The sequence below is a fragment of the Lepisosteus oculatus genome, chromosome 3 (assembly GCF_040954835.1).
Source record: "Lepisosteus oculatus isolate fLepOcu1 chromosome 3, fLepOcu1.hap2, whole genome shotgun sequence".
NCBI lineage: Eukaryota > Metazoa > Chordata > Actinopteri > Semionotiformes > Lepisosteidae > Lepisosteus > Lepisosteus oculatus.
Genome location: NC_090698.1, coordinates 4,785,270 through 4,807,252, shown reverse-complemented (window position 1 = coordinate 4,807,252; position 21,983 = coordinate 4,785,270). Strand labels below are relative to the sequence as shown.

Sequence of the window (21,983 nt, the reverse complement as noted above, 5' to 3'; positions counted from 1 at the left end):
CCTGAATCACAGTAGGAATGAGCAAACCAGCTACAGTATGTGTTAAACAGTAAACCAGGACATTTTTACTCCTTCTGAGAACTATTTGCTAAAAAGCACATGCTGCCTCGCGCCGTTTTGTTTAAGACCCTACATGAAACTCACACGTGTTACTTTGAGGATGCTGTGACCCAAACATCTAAAGTTTATTTGTCTACCTGCCCTGTGGTTGTATTCCTAGAATTATTGTTTAGATTTCAAATGCTGGTTGTGGATAAAGTAGGCTCCTTTAAAGGAGGACCATTGAACTGTAAAGGAGGGAACTAACTGTTAATTCTGGAATTCAGTCTCTAAGAAGCCTGTGGCATGTTTTTAAAATACCTTCTTTTCATCTGCTTTGTCCTTACTCATTTGGACTTTTTCACTGCGCCGTACTGTAATGACGTTTGCCAAGCTTTCCCCATTGTCGTTAATCCTGTCATGTTATTTTCTTGAAAGTGTTAATCATGGCACATCTACCCAAAGTAGAGAGGAGTTAAGATGTCAGGGGCCTCATAATATGTCTTGTCTCATTTTCCTGTGCCTGGGAAAAGGATGTGCCAGTGGCATTTCAAGGAAGCGCAGCTCCAACAGGAATGGACAGCGCCTGTAACTTGATTAGTAACACACTCGCGGGCAAAATCAAAATCACCCAAAGAATTTGACCTTGCGGTTATCCATTCTTAAGACCCGTTTCTCCGCTTGGATTAAAAATGGATTAGTGGCTTTTATCTGGCGGTCTAAAACACAAAAGATCGCCTTACAACTTCATTGTGGACATGCCAGTGACTAAATTTGCTTGTTGGGCTCTCAGTAGTCAGATTGACCTTGAGAACATGTGAAAATGAGTTCTGTAGTGCCAGAATTAAATATAGTGCAGAAACTCAGAAGAGATTAATCTTGGAACAAATGTCTTTTTTATCACCCAAGTTTGGGGGTAGAACAACAAAGACGAAACAATTGAGCAATGTGTTGGCGTACTGTTTGTATTTGCGTTTTCTGAAGGTGTCATGTTGGCGGGTTCAAAGTTACGAACGGTTTAACTTGAGATTGTCCGGCTGTGCGCTTTGGCGAGACATCTCATCAGTTTGCTGGGGCAAGAAAGATGCGTTTGAATTTAGTGCAAGATAGGAATCACAGTAGTAGCTGTCAATGAGAAGTTGTTTTCTCTGTATTATTTTTAAAGATCATCACACCGTACAAACACCAATTTGCACAACATGCTTTTAATCGTTGGCAACTATATTCCTGTGCTCTTTTTGACACACTGTATGCCTGTGAAATTCCTCGTGCTAAAACAGTAGCTTCTCTGTTTCTGTTCAAAGCCTCTTTCCCCTCCTCTTTGCCCATTTTTTACATCGGTCTGCACTCACTTGTTACTGCAAGTGCCTTCTTTAACACTTGATCTTCGCTTGCTAAATATAGCTGGGAGTCACGTTTCCAGAAAAGGAGGCTCAGAGCCAGAGCAACATTTAGGCATACAGTTGGAATGTTACTGTGCAACAGTAATGACTTATAATTGGTCAATTTGCACTTCGTTTTCTTCTCAATTAGCAGCACACGTCACTGTCATTTAGCATAAGCGGTAGTAATTTTCAGCCTGTTTTAATGTGATTTATGGTGGTGAATGTTTAATGAGATTGCACTACCTCTCGCAGGGCACATGCGCAGTAAAACAGTCCATGTTTCAGCAGTTGTGTTTGAGAGTGTGGCAGGTTTAGAAGGGTTAAAAAACACACTTTTTTATTTAATTTCATCAAGCTGTTCAAGCCTTTGCCAAAATGACTGATTACATGTGGATAGGAAGCTAAGTGCATGTGTCTTTCATTTTCAGCGATTTTTTTTTCTGAAGCACAACTGTTTTCAGCCAAGCCTCTCGACACATGCCCAGAGAATGTGTGAAATTACACTCCCCAAGTGTAATCACCACTCTCTGTCTTTGCCTTCTCCTGATGCTCAGGGTTCGAAAATGGGTTTGCATGATTTACTTTCTCAGTGTTTTGTGCTTGGTTGTCTGCTTTCCTGAGCAGAATGTACATGCAAGACCAGGGATTGCATATAACTGAAGCCTAAAGCCTAGATAGGCAGAGTTCATTTCAAGGAGATTAAAGGAAAGAAAACATATGTTTGGATCTCTTTTTTATATAGGCCCTTGTATTTCATAGTAAATTCAACTATAGGCTGTGCTTTGTTTTTGAGACCCCAGTAGGATTATAACATGATGCACATTCAAGATCTTGGTTAGGAGGCTAGTAAATCCTTGATCTCTGTTAATATCAGCCCAGTGCACACTTTATTGGCACCTGCCTTTATCAAGAGCAGTCAGCGTGAGGTTTACAGTGCTGTAAACCGAACCTCTGATGGCAGACAGGAGTTTGTATGGGAGTGGGAGACGGAGGATGATTCCGGAGGTTGGGGGATCTTTGTAACTGTGCAGTACAAGTAACGCAAGGTGACGAAAGGACGTCCTGGCTCCTATAGCTGTGCCCACCTGTGGAGGATCGAAGGAGGTCGTGCAGCATTCGAGCCTCCCAGGTGCATGTGACATTGCTTTTTTTGCCTCCTCCCTCCCCAAAAAGGACTAAAACTTTTAAGGATTAAGAATGCATCCATTCAGAAAACTTTACTTTGGGGTCTTTATCTTAAGTTTCAGTTCAAGCACTAACACTTTGAATCCTGGCTCTAGTAGTTCACTGTAGCAGGGTGGTGTGTGAAACAGTAACTATGGGCTTGAACCTCTTACCAGGTGTTAATGCAGGTCTGTATCCTGATTACTTAGCTGTATTACTTGGCGGGTTAGCCTGCCATGCACTGTGGACCTTCCTTCTTTGAAAGAGAAACAACTGCACTAACAGTGTAATGCCTGCTTGATGCTAATAATTATTTAATTATTAGCTTAACCAGACAGATCTAAATGTGTCCAGGTCTAAAGCAGCTTTCTGCCCCTTCCTCAAATTGGAATAATTCTTCTCGAAGAGGCTAGGTAGATTAAGTACCTTAGTCTGCTATAGATCAATGAAGGTCTTTCAGACAAAAATAATCAGACTTCCCTGGCACGGATAAGGTTTGGAAATGGAGTTTCCCTGGCATTTCTGGATCGACAGGAAGCCAAAACATTGGTCCTGAAAAGCCCCTTCAACAGAAAACCCATCCAAGCTCTCCCAGAGGAAGGGCAGAGCCACTAAAAATGATTGATCCATGTAGATCTTGGACGACTTTCAGCTCCAGTCCACAAAGACAGATGAGCTCGAGAAAAGGTTAAGATGTTTAATGAGGGCAATTGTAAAGGCTCCTCATAGAATTGGAAGTCATATCCTAACCTCCACGGTCTTGTAAATAATTCCTGTGTTGCACTTTTGAGACACGCATCCTTAATTTGTTCCACAAACACATTTTGCTCTGGGCAGACAAATGAGCCCCTGGCCATCTCGCCTTCTCAATTGCTTTTCCTTTGTGAGGATAAAATAACCTGCAAATCTCCTGCAGCTCAAAGCCTGTTCTTTATTGTGCTTGTACTGTGATTTCCTTCAATTCCCTGCATTTTATAAGGCTTGTTCCTGACAGTGTTGGACAACGATTTCCTAAACTGAATCACGTGGCTGAGACAGTCAATCAAATCCGGGATTAAGCCATTCAGTTATGTCTACCTTCAGGCTAAATTACAGAGAGTTTAGCTTTTTCACTGGGATTTTTGTCTTATCTTAAACATAAAGAGGTAAAAAGCAGATTTGTGCACTAAGCTTATTGTCTGGCTCTCTGGTTTAGTATTTCTGCATTTTCACTTTGGTTTAGGAGATTGAATGTTGGTGATGCCCAGTCCTGGTTCCTGAAAGATTACAATCCTGACCGATTTGTAGTCAAACGTGTGCACCGCTGACACACCTATGCGCCAAAGTCGCAACTCTTCCAACTGGAGGAGGAGCACATCTCGTGCTGAGGTCAATACAAGCTCACAGGTGCTCTGCAGGTCACAGGAGTCATTTATGTGCTGAAAAACAAGACTGTTCAACTGAAGCCCACTCTGGACCAGGGGAGCTCTGCCAATCGTGTCACAAGTGGGAAATCCTGCTCATAGCTGCCAATTGGTATGATTAAGGTCCAAACATCTGAGCCTAAGTCAACAAGTACTTTGAACAAGCGCCTTTCCTAGTAGAGCCATGCCTGGAGGTTTTTATGGGCATTTTTCCATATTTGGATTTTGAAAAACCTGGGTATTGTGGTTGAGTGAAGAATTGATGAAAGAAAAAAAAATTGATTCAACCACTACTAGTATGATCCATAGCTGATGTTCCTCGTCTTTCTCCGTGGATTTCTAATGAAATTTCTGTAGAATTGTACATTTGTATTCATTGTGCACGTATATGTGCACTCCTGTCCTGTAAAGACCTGGTTTTTGATCCTGTTTGCAAACAAGTGACGGTGCAAAGGTTCAGATGCTATGGAAGTATTTCCAGGGAAGTGCACTGTACTGCTAGATGAAAACCCGTATTTGTCTGTGTATTTCTATACTATATTCGGATACACAGATTCATACAAGTTGATATATACATGAAGGTCTATAAAATGTAAAGTAGAAATTCATCGTTGTCTAATATTGTCCACCTTTTCTTTAACTGTATCTTCTTGTTTGTGGTCCTCCTTGTCTGTGCTTTAATTTGGATCCTTTCATTGCTGCAGTTTGAAGAAATTGAAATTAAGTCATGATAAGGCTCCATTTACACAGTGAGCCATCTACTGTATACTGCATCCTGTCCTCTGCCATTCTCTGTGCAAGGTATGGATTAAAGATACAAGATCCAAGGATTCTCACCATAGGGGATATCTTTTGGGAAGCCAGAGTAAGCCTCACATGGAGGTAGATGTTTATTGAGGCAGCAGTAAGGGTTATTTGTTTTTGTACTGCTTGTTTTCTTTGTATTTCCTCTGTATAGTTTACTGAAGGGTTAAAGCTTAGGAAAATCCCTGGGTTGTAGCATTCGGAGAAGCCGCAGAGCCCTTGCGCAGAATTCCCATCGGAAAACTGGCTTGTGACCCACACACAGAAACACACAGATTTAGCCTTTTTTTTTTTTGCCTGCTTTCTTTTAGGAAAGAAAACAAAAAAGTATGCGCGTTGCTGTCCAGTATTGGCAAAGCAAGTTCCCTTTACTGACCCCCCTGCCGTGAGACAGAGGAAGATAAATTGCAGCCCCCCCCCGGGCTGCCCACTCTGAAAAATTGAGCTGAAGAAAGTAAATGAGATCAGATTTTCCAATTATTAGTTTTAATTTTGTGTGTGTGTGTGTTAGGGGAGAAAGGGGGTGAAGGGGTGGGGGATTGATTTTGAGAGGCTGGAAAATTCGATTCAGTAATGGAAAAAATCAATCTCAACAGTCACGTGGTCTGTTGTACTGTACATTTTAACGTATGCTTATTGCCAGTTGTTCATTCTATTTACAACAGCAGAACCGTGTGCGTACTTGTAACTGTATGCACAGTGCCAGTTGTAACGGACAGTAGGGGCTGTTTCTGTTCTTTTACGTCTCGACAGACAAAAGGCACTTTCCCTGAGTTTCCTGTCCGATGAGGGTACGCAGATCAGATCGACCGGTCGGGATGCGAGAGGTGCTGGGAAGACTGGGAATGTGTAGACAGATTTTATACAGATGTGTCAGCCGAATCAGTAAACAGTAATTGTCTGTTTGGTGGTTCTGTTAGATTTCTCAGGCCTTGCTTAAGACCAAACCGGAATGAAAAACTGGATTGTAATCTGTGTTGATGTGTTCTGCTCGGCATGTGATCAAATGCATCATGCCAAGAAATAAAGAATTTCTTGGAAATACACCTTCTGTTACAGCCGAAAGGCTAACAACTGAGGTTAGTGTGCTGGTGTGCACCTCCGATTTCCAGGCACCCTATTCTTCCCACTGATAACTGATAGGTTATATTTAACCCTGGCATTCAGTAAGAATGACATCATATTTAAAAAAATGAGCTGTGAATTCTTCATTGAGAACATAATAACAGAGAGCGACGAACGTTTCGAGATTCCGTCTCGTCCCATGCTCCATTTTCTTCCTTCCGTTGTCGCGCTCTGTCCCATGAAGTCCCCTGATGCACTGCTGGGGTAGTCTCCATGCCAAAATGCTCAGCCCTTATCTTGTGCAATAGATCTGGCAATAAACCTCTTTCCTCCTGTGTCACACACTTCTTTCATTCAGATTTCTTGTTTCATGTGTTTTCTTACAGGTCAGGTCAGTACGATCTCTTTTTAACCTCGTGTTTTCGGTTTTGCTTCAGTGACAACATGGATTTTACAGCCCCCCCCTCCCACCCCCCACCCCAGACTATACCCGCCTTAGTCGTCTCCAAATTGTGAATGTGAATGTGTAGATGAGAACCATGTGTTTTACCTTTGGCATCAGGCCTTAAAAGGTGCACATGTAGAGCTTTATTTTCTCAAATTTATCTCCTTGATACTGTAGGTTTCCCCGTTTTACTATGACTTCAGAAAAGAAGAATCTGGGGCCCTGGGGGATTTTTTTCATTAGGTGATTTAATCCCCTTTTTGTGATCTTTTGCAGTTCTCTGCCCTCTGCTGTGCCAGAACGGAGGGGTGTGCATACAAAAGGACCGCTGCCTCTGTCCCCCAACCTTCACGGGAAAGTTCTGCCACATCCCTGTTCGCTCCTCCACCAATGAAATTGGGAAGCTGCCCCCAGCCGCTGCCCTCTCGTCCAATCAGCAGAGGCTGACTGAGTCAGAGTACACTCTCCCCCTGCAAAACCACCAATCGCTGCAAAGTGGTGAGCATCTTCACTGTTCGTGGAGATATTTTTAGTTATCAGCATGTTTTGGTATTGAATTACCACCTTTTTCTTATTGTGGTTACTGCTAAATAAATTATGAGGAAAAGTGTATGAGGAAAAGTTCCTTACAGTTAAGGAAAAAACACTGGTGGCCAGGACTCACTTAAGGGTTGCGCAGTGATCATAAACCCATTGATTGGGCACTTTGTGCTACAAATCTGTATCTTTCAATAATTTCCCTACCTGGCTGACACACATTCAATTTTAAGGTATCTCTAAAATGCATTTTTTTTTAATGCAGCAGAAGCAAAACAAATAAGTATCTAGATGTTACAGAGGAGGAGATGGTGTAAAATATTTATTAAACTATCAGCTTTCCAGGTAAATTTAGTCCCTTCCTCTTACAAAGGCTAAATGCTACCATATTCCTTCTCTGCAGCTCATATGATGCATCTTTTCTGGTATCATTAACCATATGTTTGCCTTGTAGTAGATCATTTGTGGATTGCTCTCTTGTACTAAATGCTGATGCCCCTTTAAAAGTAAACGTTTGGCCCCCTTCAGAAAAAGAGAGCAGCTACCAACCTCCCGGTCTCTGTCAAGAAGGACGCAGCTGAAAAAAGAAGGGGGCAGCTTTACACACATGTGAAATTATAACTTTAGATGAGCACTTTAAGCTTGTAGCCTGCTGCTGTGTTTCCTGTTGTCTTCAAGACTCCCCTCGATCCACGCACCACAAGCAAAACCTTTATCTGTATGATCAAAAACAAAGATAGTCCTTTTATGCTTAAAATGGACCTCTGTTGAGTAGAAAAACTTTTTTACCTCTAGTATGCAGATAAGAGACTTTTTGAACAAAGTGCCAAAAATGTGGGGGTCTGGACTTTCAGAGTTTCAAGTGACAGGCTGTTTTTGATTTGGGGGTATTGGCATAAACAATTGCTTACTGTCCCAGAGAATTTGGTCTGCGCTCCCCTCTCAGACACAAGAATGGTCAAGGAAACGTCTGTATACATTTTGTGTACTTGTAAAAAAAATAGCAATGCAGTGGAAGAGAAGTCCTTTTTACTTTTTAAAGCAAAATCTAAATAATTGTTGTTCTTAAAATCACTCCTTCGTTAAGCCTGATGAGCCCTCAGTTACTGTCATAAGAATTCAAACACAGGCTCTTTAAGATGCTGGCTCCTTACAAAGGGTAATAAAAAGGTCCCCAGATTATTTAAATATAGACAGGGTATGGACCATGACTGCGATTATACAAGTACTTAGTCTACCGCCAGTGTTCTCTGAAGGGAATGTGTAAGCACAGCCAAATGTTAATGGCAGTAAAATATCTAAACAGCTTGTCAAGCTATTGGTCATCGAATAAACACCAGAGTTTATGATGTTTACTTCCAACTTCTAAATGTCACCAGCAATGCACATTATATTAAGTAAATTGTAATCTGACTCTTTTTTGTAGCTAGAGAAGGACATCAAGCTGAATTTTCCTTTACAGCTTCTGACTTACTACATCCCTAGCCCTGTCATATTAAAATGAGCAGCCCTAAATGACTTTCATTATGTGTGCAACACTTGGCAGAAAACAAATCATATGCTAACCCAACATTAAGCTGTTGATTTGCCTTTTGCCTAAAATGTGTTTCCCTCTCGAGAGAATGATATTTTCTGAACTATAAATTCCCTAAATCCTGTGTGGTTTTTAAAATGAAATGACGCATGAATGGAATTTGATTTGCAGTACACTTCCTTTTAGCCCCATTAGGGCACACATGAGCTGTGGCTTTAGGTATTTCATCATAAATAAGGTTCTTGCTACAGCAATATGTCATGTTGTGCTTAGACAATGATTGTGCTATAGAAGACAATCTGTTAGATTCTTCCCTTTGGGGGTTGTGTGATGAATGTTATCTTTTCCCTCCCTTGAAACAGATGCTTGCTGTCTGGGACAGCAGTGAATAGAGGTTAGGGCTCTGGATACTCAGCTCTCAACAGAGTCTGAGTTGTGAACATGGTATTTTGCACTTCACCTCAATTTCTCCAGGTCGTGCAGCTATAAAAAGAGGTACCAGCATCACTGGGGATAGCGCTGTAGTGGTCCTGCATCCCGCCCATGGAGAAGTCATGAACTCCCAGTTCACTGTGGGTTGCAGAAACTTTACATGGCAACCTGATGTGCCTCAAGGCTCAAATATCACTATTGTAGAGAACCTGAAGGTCATGCAGGTCTTGCGTGTGTTTTTAATCCAAACAGTGAAGCTTGCAGGTAATTTCAAAAAGCCACTTCCCATGGCTTTGCACAAAGGGAACCATTGTTCCTTCATGCAGCGGCCCAAACAAGGGGGAACTATTACTCTGTCACACCGAACCGGCTAGACAGTGTGAAATATTTAAGGAGGTCATTAATGGAGTGAATGAGAGGGTCATAAATTTTGGGAAACAACCTGGACAGGGGTTCCAAAGGGCCTGAGCTCATACTCAGTTAGCAGTGTAGAGGTTTTTAAAGACGGGAGGCACACAATATCTGATGTGGGGCTCATACCAGAAAAATAAGTGGGAAAAGCTTATTACATGTTAATTCTTGAACAGACAGGACCCGAGATGAGGACTTTTTCACAAGCACTGGTGCTTCAAAAACAACAAAGCTTTGTTCCTGTGAATAATAGAATGTGATTTAGGCTACAGACAAGTGGGGTTAATTTGAGTCATCCTGCTTATTTAGTTGTTTAAATATCAATTTGTTTCTTGTATTGATCTGTTTCTTGAAGAATCCTAGATGTTCAGCTTCAGCTACATATCAGGATAGTTAGGTTTTGTATTCGTGTAGAGAAGTGCATTTTATTTTTATTTTTTTAATCACTTCCCCGTTAATACCCAGCTGTGTCCGTATATGTTAGTTTGGGAATTTTTCTACATATGAAAAAGTTTTTGGGACATATATATCTAACACGTGTCTAAAACTATAGCGTCTGACACACAGGACCATGTTATATGGCTTCAGTGCCAAGACGAGGGAACATGAAAAAGGAGAACAGTTTTGAGTGACTGAGAAATGTCTTGATGAAAGGTCTCCAGATCCAGTCTGTCCTGACACTGTGTTCTGAGTTATTGTGAATGTTTTATCTTTGGACTGGAAAATGAAACCAGACAAGATGTCGTGAAGGAAAGGGCTTTGTTCCCTGATGTTTGCAGGATGAAACAGACTTTTCACTTGGCCACAAAGGCCAGTTTTTGTGGTGTCATGAAATCACTCGTTGGACATCTACTAAGTTTCCCCACAAATGTCAAACGCTGACAGCGAGAGACGAGAGCAGGCTTTCCAGGAGCTCAGCTGTCGTGCCTCTTCCAGATGACATCCTAGCACTCAAAACCCCTCTTCACTGCTTTACGCTCATGTGGTGCAGTCCATCGAGGACACATGAACTCATGGTCACACGCTTAACAGGAACAGCGCTGGCTCAGAAAAAGACCGCCACAGTTCCACAATTATTTGTTCAATTGAATTTTTTTTTTCTTTCAAGATTGATTTAGCCCCATGCAGATGTTGTGGTCCCATTCGCTGCAGCTGCTGGCTGCTCTTTAGGGAAAGCCACCTGCCAAAAACGTTGGCCACAATTTGGAAACGAGAGAAAGAGACTGCTTTTCTTAATAACACTGTTATGAATGTTTTAAAGCGTTAGGCCTACTCATTTTTCATCAGTTTTCTGGTTACGGTCGACTTTTAATTTTATTTTTTAGAGCGGGACGTTTGGTGTGGCTTGCTTTCAGACGGAGGACCAAATGCTAGCAAGATCTTTTCCATCGAGCTTGTTTCAGCAAACCCCCGCCGATCTCAGTCTCTAAATTTCAGGCACACGGAGCAAAACTCTCACCCAGCTGGGAAGCAGCTGTAACTGTTACGTTCTTGCACTTATCAGTCATTATCAAGGATCATAAATGATCCACTGCGGGATGAAACCTAGCAAGTTGAAGTACATAGTTTAACAAAGAGCTGGATGAGATTCTGGAAGAGCCCAGTGGTCTCCTCTGGCTTATAAAATCAGGCTTCAAGGTGGTCACGCCGATGGTAATTGTTGTCGTTGTAAGGAGGTTCATCCCTGGTGAAGGTCCGTGTCCAACACCCTCCGGAAGCCAGCGTCAAAATCCACCAGGTGCTGAGGGTGAGGGGAGTTCAGGAGGAGGCTGGGGAGCAGCAGGCTGATACCGACGTGGGGACAGGGGGCTTGTCGGGCAGGAGACACAGCTTGCTTCCAGGCGAGAGAGCAGAGGCGCCCCCTCCGCGGGTCCAAGCCCAGACGGTACGCGGGGACCCCAGCTACACCGAGTCTTCGGGGTTCAAGTACTGCTTCGGGGAGGTGCGCAACGGTCAGGTAAGGAGCGTCCAGTCCAGTGCAGTCTCCCACTGCCCTCCGATTTCTCCAGGGTCCGTCAAGTCCCCTTTGAAACGTCCGCATTGTACTGAACTCTCCCGAGTCCAAACTCTGTGGGGGCGGGGTCTCTACAAAGTGAACGGGGGCTGATGCTGCTGGTTCTTCTCCACTGTCTCAGCTGCTCCTGTGTTTCTGGTGGCCGTGAGCCTACATTACAAGTTAAAAGAGAAACCGATAGCCCCCTGCTGGTACACTCAACCTGTGAGGGCAACAGAGGATATCAATTTCATCCTCAGGAGGAGTTTTAAGAAAGCGCTGGCTGCTTTTCCCTCATGCTCATCAGTTGTCTTTACACAGGACCCTTCCGAAACAGCTGTCATTCTGTGAGCACCCCACGTACACATAATTTCTTGTGGGGTCAAAAAAAGGGCGCTTGATTGCGCCACTAGTCATCCGCACCCTCACAGCACACGCTTCGCTCTCTATCGTGGCCCTGCGGATTTTCCTTTTCAAAACAGGGATTTAATTTTGATCTTTCCAGCTTGTTAATTATCACTCCGAGAGTGGCTTGGCCGAGCTGAGGAGCTCAGCATCGCTGGATGCCGGCCCGGCAGGAATACCACAGTCATGCTTTTGCCAAGACTTAAAAAGATTAGTTTGTATCGTCTTACTCTTTCCTGTTACCTCATTTCTTCCCTGTTTACTATCCTTTTGTGCTTTTTCTGGATCGAACTCTTGTCTTTACTGTGTAGATCTGCCTCTGCCTTTTCCAGTCAACGGCTTCAAACTAAAATCCCATCAGGAAAGGCTTCGGCAAGCTTACTGTGAGGAGCTGCAGTGGGGAGGGACATTCCAAGCTAAGCTAGAGCAACGCACTGGCCAAGAGAAGTGTTGTTGCCTTTAACTCCTTAGATCACACTCTGGAGGAGCATTGTCTGCTGAATTCCTCATCTTCGTGGATCACAGCACACATTCTGCCATGTTTCCTACACAGCGGGGTGCTGTGTTGTATTCTAATCTCACCGCCCTGAAAGAAAGTGAACATGGTTTTATTTGTTCCTTTTTGGTCCTCAGTGTAGCTCCCCTCTCCCTGGCCTGAGGTCCCAGGAGACATGCTGCCGGGGTGCAGGACTGGCGTGGGGGATTACAGAGTGTATACTCTGTTCCACCCTTTCAGGTAGGTAACCTTTCCCTCTCCTCCTCCCGCACAGCCCCATTGTAATGACACACACTTTCCTGACTGCACTTCCTGGGGTCGTTGTGTCCTGGGATATAGTCTCTTTAAATGGCCAAACTGCTTTTTTATTCAAGAACAGCTTTGGATGACTGCCAGGAAATCCTGTGAATGAGAGAGAGGCGAATGAGCAAAAAAAAAAACGCTTTTCCCCAATCGAAAAGTAATCCTTCCTAATGAATCTGAGGACCTCACCCCTAATGTTTTGGTGGAACGGTCTCGGGAAATAGCCAAGAGTTTCAAAAAGTGTTTCCTCTTCCACATGACTGCAACTGTAAGAAAAAGAAACTGAAAACACCTTTTTTTGATCGTGCGTTTTCCTGTCAGTCACAGCAGAACGCACCTCTGCCTTGTTCAATTGCTTTTTCATTTTCTCTTTTTTTAATCGGAGAACTGTGGAATGGTGCTGTCTGTTGCTCCTTTGCACAAGCAGACCACAGCAGTCACTAGAAGAAGCCTTTTTACATTCACATCCCTCAATGGAAAACGTTTGTTTTTCACTTGCAAGAAACTAAGGGACAAGGAACTGAGCTGTAAGACGTTTCAGGAGCAAAGTGGGGAGCTGTTCTTCTGGATTCATTTCTGTGCTCTCTTGCTTCGTTAAGACAGCTTCCTCGAGCTGCTCCTGCAGGCGCTGTCTCTCTCGTAAGGGCAGGACAGCTGTTTTGAGCTGCAGTCCCTCTGTGACAGCGGTCTGACGGCCACGGGCCTCAGGGCACATTTCGGCATATCGGACGGCATATATAGCAGAACGCAAGGTAACACATTCTTAACTGACAGGCTTGTAGTGTGGGAGTCACTCCGCAGTGAAGAAATGACCTCTTCACTGCGTCAGACCGCTCCCAGAAACTGTCCACTTTTCCTGATGCATTCTACTGATGCATCTGATTTTTCTTTCAATATGGAAACCTCCGGTTATTTTCACTGTGGCAGTGTGTAGCGGGAGACGCCGCGGCGAGCACCGCTAAAAAGTCAGCGCCCCCGGGTGAGGGGACTGAAGCAGCGGTGTGAGGTTGGCAGGGACCAAAAATAACACGAAAAGAGGTGAAAAATAAACAAAAAGCAAAAAGAAAGTGTAGCGCTGTGCCTCGTGACCTCCAGGCTGGGCTTACCCCCTTAACGGGGTCCAGCCTGGGGAAATAAAGAGCCGCTAGCACAGCAGTGACCGGACTGGGCTGACCCTATTTCACAGGGTCCAATCTGGTGAGCAGGGCGCGGAAGGCAAGAACAAGACAAGAACTGGGTGCGTGAAGAAGTGTGTGCGTGCCTGCCCAGGTGAAAGTGCGTGACGGGACAGGGAAAGAAAACGAGCAGAAAAAGAACACCTTATGTGGATGCAATCCCCTTGGGGACTGTCAGAGTAAACTTCCCCTTCCGGGGCGGCCCTGCTCGTCCCCTTGGGGGGTGTCCAGTGTGCCTTTATAGGACCCGCCCAGCTGTGGCTCATCATCTAGAAGCCAGCACAGCTGGAACTACAAAGGCAGGGCGTCGCCCTTTTACCAGATCTCTGCCTCCACACTGGACACGCCCCCCCCCATGGTGCTACTCATACTAAGTGCCCTTCCAGTCTAGAATGAAATTATTCAGCCACCGATGGGGAGTGCTGTCTTTAGATCCTTTGATCTGCTGCTCTGAGCTGTTTTGTTATTTTGTGCTAATAGTTTTATTTCTGCAACACCACTGACCACACCACTGCTTGACTGACCCCACTCAGTCAAGGCCCAAGCTTTCAGTGTGGATGAAGGAGCTTCCTCTTGTTTGACGTCCGGTCATCAGCTTATCCGTTTGTTTGCTGGACATTTTCACAGAGGAGTAACTCTTCTGACTGATCTCAATCAAGGTGAAACCTCAGACATGTGAATCTGGCTTCAAAGAAATATGAGCAAGTTGGCATGTTTGATTAAAGACCGATTGAAAGTTTAATTCTGAATGGCTATAACGGATTGCAGAAACAAGCTATTTCATTTTTTTTTCTTCTCCCGAGGCTTAATGCTTGAACAGGTCAGGCTCCTTTTAAGGAACAGAAGTGTGCGGGCTCCAGACTGGGTTTTGGTCCGGAATTGGACGCCGAGATCCTGGGCCCCACTGCCACACTTTCTGCTATGAATAGCCAGTCATGTCAGGCGAATAAAACCAGAGAAGCCATTTAAAAAACAACTCTTAATTTCTTAACAAATTCCAGTGCAAAACAAATCTGTTTCTAAATATAAATTCTGAGCAATTTAATGCACTGGGCCCGATGGAGTTTTTGGCTGCTGGAACTCCAGGTTCTTCCATATTTGTCTATTGTTTGCAGAAGGCCCTTTCCTGTTACTTCCAAGCCTTGACAGCAGTTTTAAAAAACGCTCCATTTTTTCTCCCTACAAAAGCAAATAGGACTTATTTCCAGGATCTGTAAAAGAACACTTGACTGAATGATCTAAACATCCCTTTATTCATTAATGTTTTATTAAGCAATCCAAATCCCAAGTTTACCACTAAAGAATAAATAATATACTGAAAAATAAAACGTATATACTGTTTTTCCAGCTGTGCAGGAACTGGCACTGCAGTTTGATGTCCTATTCATTCTGAGTGATAGTACAGAAATGCATTACTGGTGTAGAGGTACAGTATTTCAGTTTCTTAACTCATTCCCCAATCTTCTTTCTTTTGAAACATGGAGCCAAAAATCATTTTTATTTCATACCAACCAGTCTCCCTCCCATTTCAGAACGTCAACTTGTTAAACAGTTTTGCCAAGACAGTGAACTTGTCGCTCGGTGCTTTTACCCAGCATTTACAAGCCCAGTACTACAGTCACACATTTTTCGGAGCAGTTCCAAACGTACACCCGCCAGCTCAGTGCCATGACAACACAGAGATAACACGTGAAAACAAATCGTAAGGTAAAACAAAGACTGCTCTGTTAAAAATCAAAATAAATCTACAATAATAAACAAGTGATGCTGTATGTGGTAATTGCATAACTTAGATTGCTTGGAAGAAGTGACCTTATTATTCATTGTTTCCCAGGGGTCAGGCATTACTCTGTGGAAAGCGATCAGAGAAAACGAGAGAGAGCATGCAACAAACAACAGATCTTTTAAAGCTCTGTAACTTGAGGGTAGAACGTTACTCCCATTTGTTCCTCTTATCCAAGCAGTTTTGCTCCATCCTGTTTATGTGCTTTTGTGTGGGCTCTCTTCAGAAAGGCCTATGTAATGAGCTGTTTAATGGAGTGTTTCAGGAAGTTAATATAAAGACAACAGATTTTTCTGTTTATCCTCTCAACAGCTGACAGATCCCAGCCAGAGCCCCTGAACAGCTTTGTTGCTTTAGTTTATGCTTCTCCCTTTGTTTTTATTTTAAAATTTGAAAAAAACCATGCACGGCCTTAAATCTGTCGATATCTATAATTGAAATCTGGACCGTTTTGCAGAGAAAACGGATGCCGGTTCTTGATAAGATAAGTCATCGCTCCACAGCCCCTCTTACAAATACAGTGGGCTGAAATGCTTGGTAAATCCATTTGTTTTTGTAAATGCAGGGCCCTGATTGATTTGAATGATCACTTCCACGCAAAACAGTACTTCCATGCATGAAATGGCATGCTTCCTCCAGTTATAAATAGCCAAACGGCTGCATTTTTCCCGAAGCAATTCCTCAAACTGTGAAGAAGGCCGAGCTCCAGACTTATGTATGTGTTAGAGTGTGCTCCATTTTTTGCTCTGTGGTTGGCCCCAGCTGAAGTATCTCTAGCTCCAGTGTGCAGGGATCTGTCAAAACCCTCTGTGTGCTTTATAGTTAATTTGAGGAAGTCTCTTCTTGACCACTTGGTGTGCTTTACTCATGTCACACAACATACCAGAACACAGTTCTAACCTCCCCTTAGAGAGATGGTAAGGGCAACATCTGTTGGGCTCGGCAAATCACGACTACTGCTTTGACTCATATGTTCTTGTCTTTTGCGGAAAAGGCAAAGTTCTGGGGAGTCTATGTGCAAAATGGTTTTAAGCAATTGAAAGCAAAGTGAAAAAGTGCTGAAGTTAATTAACAAGCCGCTCAGCCCAGCTTACACAAACCTTTGAAATCCCGGCTGCAGGATAATTTCCTCTTCTGCCTGAGCTTCATATCCGAGTGGGTCTCCGTCCAGTCTGCCACTGGGCCCTGCGCTGGCAGTCAGTCAAGGGCAGAATGTAAAGTGAAAAGCTCTTCATCCGGGCCTGATGGCAACTTTAATGGTTAGTGAGGCCGGCTTTGGTGATTTACTGTATACACTTTTACATTATAGGCCTCAACTCACTTAATTACTGCTTCTCTTTTATGAGCCGGTGCCAGTGTCTCTTTGTAGTTTTTCCCCAGCTGCTGTGCCGGGCTGCGTCTGATGCCCGGCGCTGGAGCTCTGCCTCTACAAAGAAGCCGATCTCGGGTCATAAAGTGTCACCTGCAACCGGTACAAGACCATTTCAAAGGCACTGGAGAAGAAAGGCCACTGAGCCTGAGATCCCCTGCAGTTCAATTAGCGAAGCCGCCGCTGAACAACATCGCTGTGTAAAAAAAATAAGAAGTCTGGATGGTTGGCTTTTTTATGAGTCACAGACAGTGTTGCTGTTTTTCTCGTTCCGAATTGAAAGGGTTATTTAAAACGCTGCAATATGCTTTTCACGGGGAGTGGCTTGTGAGGGTCTATGTTGCTGATCATCGGTGTTGCCTGCACAGTTGCGACAGAAGCCTTCTGAATGGGGGCTCTGGAAAGGCAGCGCTAACAAGTAAGCAGGCCGGTTTCAAAACCAGTTGACCTCCGAGGAAAATGTTGGTGCCGGATTTAGGTGTCGTTCATGAGTATGGTTCCTTCTAGACAGGGAGATGGTGCTGGGCTCTGGAAGCACAATCTCATGCTTTCTGGGCACACTCCCTCTGCATGGCTTGATACCCCGTCTTCCATGTGGCTGCGTCCACTTGTGATGCATTGCAGTAGGTGAACTTAAATAGTAAATCACCAGCATAATCAGCATGGTGTTTCACGAGAACGGAGAGGAGGGTTGATCTGTTAACTCTGTAAATGAAAGCCCATCTTCGAGAGCTTCCTCGCTCTTCACATCGCCCTTCACGAGATCTGGAATCACGAGGAGAAAACAACAGCCTGGATGACCTCTGACCTTCTGACACAGGCCTTGTCGTGATTCACACAGACCACATAAAGAGGGACCATGACACAGAGGCCTTTTCCACCTTCACTAGGCCTGCTCACAGGCCTGTTCTCCTCATCCATGTTGTGGACCAGGACTTCTGGGGAATCAGGTTGTTTTGGCAAGGTCCTGCAATGGCCTCCTGCTTTCTCTGAAGTCATTTAAGTGGCAACAGACACCTCGACTGGCCTCACACAGGTGCATGGGCAGTTTTCTTACCCCTATTATTAAGGTAATTGAACTGCCTTAGTCTTTTTTTTTGTCTGAACACTCTCTTTCATGTGTTTGGGTTTCCCTGGGAAAGCAACAGCTGACCTCTGATCCTTTGCCTTGAAGTGGCTGAGCTATGAATCTCCATCGCTGCTCCTGGGCTAGTACGTCTGGCCACTGCAGGGGTGCTTTTTTATGCATTGCACTTAAACTAATCCTTTAAAACACTCAAAAATGTCGCAATCCAGAGTGAAAGAAACAGGACATCAGCAAGCTGATCTCTCAGGTGAGTCTTCAGGTTTTCGTTAATACCGCTTTGGGTTGCTTCTTCTTATGTTCCCGTTTCCTGCTTTGCTGTGGCATTTTTGAAAATGAAATGTAATTGTATTTTCATCCCAGTCTAATAAAAGAAGAACTTTTTCCTCAGCCATTCCTTTTTCCACACATTAATCACTGCAGTTAGTTCCCTTGTCTGGAGATCACTGGGCGCGGGTGTGAATGCTGGTGTGATTGTGCACGGTCCTCTCCCACACCAGCTCACATTTGGTGCAGATTTGGTCAAAACCTGCATGTCGTCTGCCCTTAGGTTCTGGTGGCAGCGGAGACCGAAGTTGTCCGCAGGGATTTGAAAGGAGGAACGGGACCCAGTGTGTTGGTAAGTCCCTGGTTTTTCTTTGTCACTGTCTCTCACTTGAGGCACTTAAGTGATCTCTGGATTACAGCTCATGAGGTTGCCTGCACTCGCTATTTTTCGTACTTCTTTCACACCTGCGGTAACTTAATTTTTTGCCACAGCTGGAAGCCAGGAAGCCTGTGGCAGATGGGGCTCAGCGATGGGCTCCTTTTCAAAGCGTTGTGTGCAACATTGTTTCTTGTCGAGCATATAGAGTCAGGATACGATCAGCAGCGCAATGCTATGGAAAAGACACACTAGACAGAGGCTCACAGCTACTGAGGCAGGACGCTGTGCACTCAGACTGGCAGGCGTGACAGATGTTTAAAGTTTGCTCTTCGAGAGTGAGGATGGTTTGGAAGATGAGGAACAATGGACATCACAATTACTGTACATTAAGTCACTGGAGAACAGTGTGGCCTTGATGTTCACAGGTGACACAACAAGTAAGGATCTAAGCTGAACATCACTAAGAAACACATTTGGTCACAGAACAGGAGGTTCTGCTTTAATCTGTTGATATTGTTACGGAAATATGGGTTAATTGCAAACAGTAAGAGTACATTTTGTTTATTGTAGTGGTTGATACAGTAAGACAGGACATTGGAATGGTAGGAACTGATATGGACCTAGTGCAGCAGTTGCTGTGGATATACTGGAGCTCCCAGGAGCGTTTAATAACCATGATTAGTTTTATGAGATGACGCCTTCATGTTTTCATTAAACCTTAATACATTTACAGTATGTTAAGCTAGGAGACATCCTCAGAGTGGTACAGCGTGATTGCACTGAAACCTATATTGTGTCTGGAAAAATAAAACCATAAAGCTCAAAAAGAAGGCTTTTAAATTACACCAAACTTTCCTAAACTAGGGGAAGCATTATCACAGCATTAATACCTGATAGGATGATGATCCCAAGAGAAACTTCAGTCATAGCTGGTTGATGCGGTGACTGGTGTTCGTACATGTTTGAACTATTTCCTTTTCCCTTTTTATTTAGTACACTGTCCTTGGGGACTTTGAGGTGTGAAGGTGTCAAATTCTGTTCTGTGGATGCATTGCCTCTGCTTGACTTAAGCCAGAATGCCTTTAAAAAAGTGGACTGCCTCATCAAGAAACTATTCCAGGCCCATCTCAATTTCCTGAGCCAAGAATGAAATGCCTTCCAATATCCCAATCCAAGGCAAAGACCGGTCGAAGGAATCCAGAGACGTCTGCTGTCAGTGCGGAAACGCTGTTAATGCCACAGTTATTCACCAGCCTCCTATGAACGTAAAGGATAACAGTAGAATCTGGAAACAGCATTGGATTTCACTAACCACACAAACCCATTTCTCCTTGTCTCAGATCCAACAGATAAGAGTAACCAGACGGGATTTCTTTTACTGTGTGTGACTTCTCTAAAATGTCTTCCGTAACATTATCTCTAGACTCGCCTGTACCTAAAAATGTTCTTCTAAATTGTGTGTTGCACCGTGAGAGGCCCAAATCTCGCCTCCCTTAGTTTTAGAGTAATCTAAAGCGACAGGGAGCTAAGGCCATAAAGGTGCTGTATTAAGAGGCATAACTGTACACAGAGAGTTGTGGAGGGTGTGTTGTCGAAAGGATATTGACCCATCAAACGTGGCTGGATGAGATTTTTGGATCAAATGAACCAGTCGGTTCTCATGTTCTTATGTCAAACAAAACAGATACAGATTCCTGAGACAGTTGAAGAGAGACCCTTCTCTGTTCTTCTGAGTCATGCAGAACTGAATTTACACAAATAAAGTGAGATGAAGCAAGATTCATGAAAAACTAAGATATGTGGCAAGATACCATTTTTAATTGCTTTTATGGGAGGGAGAATAGCTATAAAACCCGAAATAGTTCTGGACAGATGCATTCCAGAAACGATGTAGGTTTTGATAAGAATGGCTCACAGAAACCATCTGTTTCTACATTTCCCGGGATTGCTCAGAAAATCCCTGCACTTACAGTATTCCCAAGGCTTTTTCCCAGGAGGAAGTGGCACTTGGAACAGACACAATGTCAATAAGAAGGCAACCCAAGAGCACAGCTTTTGTGAACTCCCAGCCTGCGTGCAGCTGCTCTGCAGGCCGTGTTTATGGTCAGAGCCGTCAGCACTCTGAGGGGAGGCCAGCGAACTGGGAAGCTCAGAACACGTGAAGCGAGTGTCAGGACAAGGGGACAACCCTTTTCCCATCAGAAGGAGAGCTATCAGTTCTGCTTACTGGGAGTCAAGCAGTGAGTGTATGTACATCACTGTGTGGGGCTCTCCTACACATACAGTAAAATTACCCCCGAACGTAACTGGGGGGGCGTAAGAGAATCTTTTTTATTCTGCGGGCAAAATGCATTTCACTATAACTTTGACAGATCATGTCTACTTAGCCTGAGAGTGCTAGGAGTGAAATGAAGTTATAAAAAGCGAAAGAATGTGATTGCCTGACTTTGTTTTGGTTTATTTTAGAATCTCGTAGACTGCAGTCAATTACAATCTGTACGTATAAGAATATAAGGAAAATAGCATATACATGTTTGAGGACTTTGTGTACTGAAGAAAGTGATAACTGTGAAATAGCCCAGGAACCTGAAATAAGTGGAAAGGCAGGAGCAGTGTTTTGCACCTCAGCTAGATATTTTACAAGGCCGTGTCATGTCCCGTGCAGATTTCGAACTGTGCCCTGTTACTCAACAGATGCAGGATCTCACCGATCGTTTACGCAGCCCTGTCTGTCCGCAGCCTGGGGAAGATGAGCCTGAAGGCAGAGCGGGCTCTGCAGCTCATTTTACAGCCCCAGACGTCAACACCTGCCTCTCGCCACATTCATCATTTTCACTGGTTCCTTTGCTTGGAAATTGAACTTCCAATCCGTCGCGATTGGGAAAGGATTACACATCTTTACACATCTGATTTCTCATCTTCTTCTTTCCTTTATGAAAACGTTTTGCAAGATCCAGTCTTTTGTGCTGTCTGCTATGCTGTAAAGGGAGGAGTGCGGCTCATTAACCGGAATGTTGCGGGTTTGATTCCTGGGAGGGGAACTACAGCTGAATCTTTGAGCAGGATGCCTCAATAAAATTAGTTATGATTTTACCCAGCTTTATAATTGGGAAGAATTGTATGTGGCCTGTGATGAAATCGTAAAGTATTAATGGTTTTCAGTAAGCTATTTAATAATAACTTTTTTGTATCTACTAAGCATAATATATAAACAGCCTAGACTACATACAGTGCCGTTTTAAATAAAAAGGCCCTATATCAGTTCTTATTTACTAAAAATCAAATACACTCACTGGTGAAATATTAGGAACTGCCTGTCCCCACACACACATTTCCCCAAAAATTGTTGGACCTCTATGAAAACTTGAAAAGAGCACCTACTGACCAGTCCAGTCCAGCCCCCCTCTTCTTGCAGGAGGGCTGTCTGTTGAGTTTGGGAGGAGGGCTAGTGGTGTGTGGGACTGAACAGCACCTCTGCTGGGTTGACGGGTTTTCCACGGGTGAGACGTG

The 21,983-nt window shown here is 43.9% G+C and overlaps 1 protein-coding gene across 5 annotated transcripts in view; it reads left to right on the top strand.

Annotated features, from left to right (window-relative positions):
* The window catches only part of LOC102693071 (latent-transforming growth factor beta-binding protein 4), a 94,032-nt gene that overhangs the window by 35,456 nt on the left and 36,593 nt on the right, over positions 1-21,983 (top strand). For all 5 annotated transcript variants that reach the window (XM_069186346.1, XM_069186344.1, XM_069186343.1 and 2 more), the window contains exons 6-9: positions 6,582-6,803; positions 10,893-11,176; positions 12,251-12,353; positions 18,378-18,446. In XM_069186346.1, coding sequence (XP_069042447.1) covers positions 6,582-6,803; positions 10,893-11,176; positions 12,251-12,353; positions 18,378-18,446 — 678 coding nt within the window. The remainder of the gene's footprint in view (positions 1-6,581; positions 6,804-10,892; positions 11,177-12,250; positions 12,354-18,377; positions 18,447-21,983) is intronic.